This window comes from Phyllobates terribilis, unplaced genomic scaffold (genome assembly GCF_046119375.1).
Source record: "Phyllobates terribilis strain yellow unplaced genomic scaffold, ASM4611937v1 Scaffold_4__5_contigs__length_816908805, whole genome shotgun sequence".
In the NCBI taxonomy this organism is placed as follows: Eukaryota; Metazoa; Chordata; class Amphibia; order Anura; family Dendrobatidae; genus Phyllobates; species Phyllobates terribilis.
In genome coordinates this window covers 57646329-57652262 of record NW_027362764.1, presented here as the reverse complement: position 1 = coordinate 57652262, position 5934 = coordinate 57646329, and the positions used below count along the sequence as shown (strand labels likewise).

General features: G+C 44.6%; 1 protein-coding gene across 1 annotated transcript; it reads right to left on the bottom strand.

Moving 5' to 3' along the window:
• Window positions 1-478: 478 nt before the first annotated feature.
• Window positions 479-5451, bottom strand: MTERF1 (mitochondrial transcription termination factor 1). Its single transcript, XM_073676485.1, has 2 exons — window positions 5182-5451; window positions 479-2957 (listed from the first exon to the last, which is right to left on the bottom strand). Exon 2 carries the CDS (start codon window positions 2931-2933, stop codon window positions 1752-1754), a length of 1182 nt encoding a protein of 393 aa, XP_073532586.1. The 5' UTR covers window positions 2934-2957; window positions 5182-5451; the 3' UTR covers window positions 479-1751.
• Window positions 5452-5934: the final 483 nt, after the last annotated feature.

Here is a 5934-nt window from a genome sequence, read left to right as displayed (position 1 = left end):
AGGGATTTCCGCAACTATGAAGCGGTCTGAAAAAAACTTCAGACAGGCCAACATGGGACATATGCCCAGACCTGAAATGGCATGAGGCCCAGCGGCGCGGCTCAACGCGCAAGCCACGAGGCCCGGCCGCGCAAGCCACGAGGCCCAGCCGCGCGGCTCAACGCGCAAGCCACGAGGCCCAGCCGCGCGGCTCAACGCGCAAGCCACGAGGCCCAGCTGCGCGGCTCAACGCGCAAGCCACGAGGCCCAGCCGCGCGGCTCATCGCGCAAGCCACGAGGCCCAGCCGCGCGGCTCATCGCGCAAGCCACGAGGCCCAGCCGCGCGGCTCATCGCGCAAGCCACGAGGCCCAGCCGCGCGGCTCATCGCGCAAGCCATGAGGCTGAATATACAAGCCATGCTTCACTGGTGTTCCATGATTCACGGCTGCTCCAGGCTTCGACATCCTTGAGGACAAGAAATCACATTGAAGGAGGAAGTGGGAGTTGCCTTTTTATTTTGTGCTCAGGGCTTCCTGTCCGGTAATAGGGGTGGATCCTACTGTCTCTCATATGGTGCTGTCATGGGTGAGGGGAAAACACAATTAAAACATTATATCTGCTGCAAATTGGTATTAAATAAAACTACAACTCAACAAGCGAAAGAACAAGACGGAAAGATCGCAAAGTTCAGAATTTTTTTTCAATATAACCAAACTATAAGAGAAAATGTTATAATTTTGGCATCACCGTAATCGTACTGACATGGGAAATTATGTTCAGTCATTTTTACAGCAGAAAAAAAGAAAAGAGCAAAACCCAAAAAACAATGGAGGAATCAATTTTTTTCCTTTTTCTCATCATTTCATCCTACTTGGATTTTTTCCTGTTTTTCCAGTACATTGTACGGTAAAAATTAAATGATATTCAAATCTACAACTTGTCCTGCAAAAAAAAAAAAAACTACAGCCTTCATATAGTGGTGATGCTGGAAAAATACAAAAGTTATGGCTCTTGGAAAAAAATAAAAGTAAAAAAAAAAAAAATAATAAATCACTGGGTCCTGAAAGGGTTAATCCAATTTAACCCATCAGCAGATTATGGAAGCCTGGGAGAAAAAAAAAAATTGGAACAAGTAAGACACCCACCTAAACATGGGGAGAGCAAACAAACTCCATGAAACAGGTCCTTGGCTGGTTCTGAACCCAGGACCCCAACACTGCAAAACGCTAAACTACCCTGCTGCCCACTCGGTACAACCCCCTTTTTCCACGCAGACCTGACAGCTGAATCCACTCCCCCCACCCCCCCAAACAGCAAATCTGAATGACCACCCATGTACCTGACTGAGCAGTGTTCTCACTACGACCCATACAGTCTGTATCTGAGCACCGCACCAATGGAGTCTTCACAGGCCACGGTAATTTGTACAATTCAGCAATATCTCTGTTACTGTTGATTTCCCTTCCAGTCTGTTTATTTTGCAGCAGAGATCAAATGTTACCGCTGCAGCCAATTACCTGCATTGAGTGGTCTCACACAGACGAAACCGGCACCGAGCCAGTGATTAATTGGTGTTCCCTCCCAGATAAACCGTACAGCCCTCATCTGTCTTCAGCAGCCCCATAGAGAATGAATCCATTCCATCCTGTATTATACTCCAGAGCTGCACTCACTATTCTGCTGGAGGAGTCACGGTGTACTATAAAATATGACAAGTGCAAATATTTAATTCATGATATGAAAATAAAACATATAAAGTAAATCCCCCTCATTATTTCCCATCACCCTCCTCCAGGACCCCCGAATTGCGAAGTCTTTCCAACTTGGAACTAAACTTTGCCTGCCCTAGCAGGAGAACGCTGAGGCCGGAGGACCGGAAGTCGTAACCGGAGTCTTTCAGTTGCTTAATTCTAGATTTTAGGTTGTTAATATGAAAAGCCAGAATATTCGGGTTGTTTAGAATTTCCTTCACGTCGACCCCACACCCCATCAGGAGCTTGATCTTATTGGCAAATATGGTGGGCGTCACGAGCAGTAATTTGGGACACGTAAAGATATAGAGCGCTATCTCCGCCTCCGTACACCCCAAGGACAGCAGTATCGCCTGTGCATTTCTATAGTTGTTTTCGAAGTAGGTGTAGCTGAGGTTGACGATGGGCGAACCGTCGCCCTGGATCCAGAGCAGCAGCGCGCGGTCGTCCAGTTTCATCAGGGACTTTATCTTCTCGATATTGTTTTGGATGCGACTTGTACTTTTAGTTAAAATATAGATATTTCTAGAAATCAGTTCCCGGACAAAATCCCGCGGATCTTTCCCACCTAACCTGGTGCAGAGTCCTAGCAGATACTCCACATTCTGCTTGTTGAGGTCAACGCTGTTTGCAAAAGTTCTGGGCGACTTGACCATCAGCTGGCTCAGGACTTTGGGCGGGATTCCGAGGGACTGGAGGTAGCGAATATTTTTGGCCAAGTTCCCGGTATTAGATGTTCGGAAGAAAGACTCCGGGGAACGCTGCGCCACACTCAGGATGGTCAAGTCCGAATCCAAAATCCCTTTCCAAACGTTCCACATCTTCTCTAAGACTTCTAAATCTCGGGTTATCGCCTGTGGGTACCTGGAGATGATACTCGCCACCATCTTGGTATCTGCACCTTTGTCGGTGAGGAAACGTGTGAGATTTTGCTCGTGTGTAGTGGTCTTCTTCAGGAGGACAGAATGGCGCTTTCTGACCCGCGTCATGTCGACCCCCATGTTCTCCAGACTGGTCACCAGGTCCAGGTTTTCAAGCGGTACTTTTGCTTCATCATGTGAAAGTTGCTGTGAGCAGAACCGCGCCCGTGGTACGCCATGTACGGGGAGGGCGCAGCTCGCCACCGCAGCTTTAACATTCCTTGCACTTCTCGAACAAGTCACAAAATTCCCAGTTATGTGAATTAACATTTTCATGGCCATGGTCGGGGGAGATGGCGTTTCTGTCTAAAACAATAAAAAAAAGGAATATGTGAAAAATAATAAAATACAGAAATTATTCATTTAAAAAAATGCCGATGACAAACACAAGATCTGAGTTTAACCCATTTAGGACTGGCACATAGTCAGTGTAATATAAAAGATATCATTTATTAAAGCATAAGAGTAAAACAACTGAAAAATACAACTAGGAAAAAATACCCAAGGAACAACGAACATCCTCGTCAAAGCCATCGGTGAAACGCGCATTGGATCTCTGCGGACACTGTGGGACTGGCAGGTATTTTACTTCATCATCATCCTATTTTGAAAAAACACTTGGATCTGTGTGATATACAGTAGACCAAAAGTTTGGACACACCTCATTTTAAGATTTTTCTGCATTTTCATGACTATGAAAATTGTACATTCACACTGAAGGCATCAAAACTATGAATTAACACATGTGGAATTATATACTTAACAAAAAAGTGTGAAACAACTGAAAATATGTCTTATATTCTAGGTTCTTCAAAGTAGCCACCTTTTGCTTTGATGACTGCTTTGCACACTCTTGACATTCTCTTGATGAGCTTCAAGAGGTAGTCACCGGAAATGGTCTTCCAACAATCTTGAAGGAGTTCCCAGAGATGCTTAGCACTTGTTGGCCCTTTTGCCTTCACTCTGCGGTCCAGCTCACCCCAAACAATCTTGATTGGGTTCAGGTCTGGTGACTGTGGAGGCCAGGTCATCTGGTGTAGCACCCCATCACTCTCCTTCTTGGTCAAATACCCCTTACACAGCCTTGAGGTGTGTTTGGGGTCATTGTCCTGTTGAAAAATAAATGATGGTCCAACTAAACGCAAACCGGATGGAATAGCATGCCGCTGTAAGATGCTGTGGTAGCCATGCTGGTTCAGTATGCCTTCAATTTTGAATAAATCCCCAACAGTGTCACCAGCAAAGCACCCCCACACCATCACACCTCCTCCTCCATGCTTCACGGTGGGAACCAGGCATGTAGAGTCCATCCGTTCACCTTTTCTGCGTCGCACAAAGACACGGTGGCTGGAACCAAAGATCTCAAATATGGACTCATCAGACCAAAGCACAGATTTCCACTGGTCTAATGTCCATTCCTTGTGTTCTTTAGCCCAAACAAGTCTCTTCTGCTTGTTGCCTGTCCTTAGCAGTGGTTTCCTAGCAGCTATTTTACCATGAAGGCCTGCTGCACAAAGTCTCCTCTTAACAGTTGTTGTAGAGATGTGTCTGCTGCTAGTACTCTGTGTGGCATTGACCTGGTCTCTAATCTGAGCTGCTGTTAACCTGCGATTTCTGAGGCTGGTGACTCTGATAAACTTATCCTCAGAAGCAGAGGTGACTCTTGGTCTTCCTTTCCTGGGGCGGTCCTCATGTGAGCCAGTTTCTTTGTAGCGCTTGATGGTTTTTGCAACTGCACTTGGGGACACTTTCAAAGTTTGCCCAATTTTTCGGAATCACTGACCTTAATTTCTTAAAGTAATGATGGCCACTCGTTTTTCTTTACTTAGCTGCTTTTTTCTTGCCATAATACAAATTCTAACAGTCTATTCAGTAGGACTATCAGCTGTGTATCCACCAGACTTCTGCACAACACAACTGATGGTCCCAACCCCATTTATAAGGCAAGAAATCCCACTTATTAAACCTGACAGGGCACACCTGTGAAGTGAAAACCATTTCCGGTGACTACCTCTTGAAGCTCATCAAGAGAATGCCAAGAGTGTGCAAAGCAGTCATCAAAGCAAAAGGTGGCTACTTTGAAGAACCTAGAATATAAGACATATTTTCAGTTGTTTCACACTTTTTTGTTAAGTATATAATTCCACATGTGTTAATTCATAGTTTTGATGCCTTCAGTGTGAATGTACAATTTTCAAAGTCATGAAAATACAGAAAAATCTTTAAATGAGAAGGTGTGTCCAAACTTTTGGTCTGTACTAATTTATATATATATATAGCACAGGTATATGACCAAGCAAATCGCAAGTTTAAGTGCGGGCTAAAAAATAAAAGTTGAAAAAAGTAAATTAAAAATGGATCAATTCGGAATTGATATATTATTTTCTGAGTTTACTTTATATATATATATATATATATATATATATATATATATATATATATATATATAGTGTTAGTCAAAATTCAGCATAACCAAAAAGGCCAACAGAAAACCCAACATTGCGTGGACACAGTGATAACGGACACTGACCTTACAGGTGCAGCAGGATACACGTCCTCATTTCACCTGGAAGATCCCTTTAATTCCTACTAAAAGGAAACCCAGTTCACAGAAGGTTCCCCAGACACGAATGATGACCGTCAGTACAGGGATGGGAGCAGCTCACGGCAGAATACTGAACGACCGCTCCATGTGAACAAGCAGCGAGAAGCCGCGACCACCGCGCCCGCTGAGCCCCATGTGCGAGCTACTTCCTGCTTCATTGTTACGCTCCTTCTGATTGGACTTCGTCAGACGCCTGTGATTGGCTCGGCAGCCTTCTGCCGTGTGATTGGTCAGTTAGTCGTGCGCTGTGATTGGCCGTGAGCGAAAAGACTTTGTATGATGATGTCATTATCATGTGACTTGGTCACGTGTATGGGAGGAGTCAGACTCCAGGCTGTGCCGGTGGAGGAGGTTCTATAGTCAATACTGTGGTGCTGAGCAAGACGCTGGTCACACTGTGCGTCTTGCCAGACGTATAGACTAAAATGGGCAAGATATACAGAAAACAATGCTATTTTTAGTACATTTGTGTTTTTTTATGGGGTGGGATGTATGGGTGTTATACAGCCATATCTGCCTGTGACAGCAGCATTTAGGGCGCACCGCTCCAGGCGCGGGACAATAAAGTTGCTGTTCTCAGAAAATGGTGAAACACATTTTTTTTATACATTTCTGAGTTGTTCTATCACCACTAAAAAATATATATATATATATATAAACCTATATAATTTGGTGTCG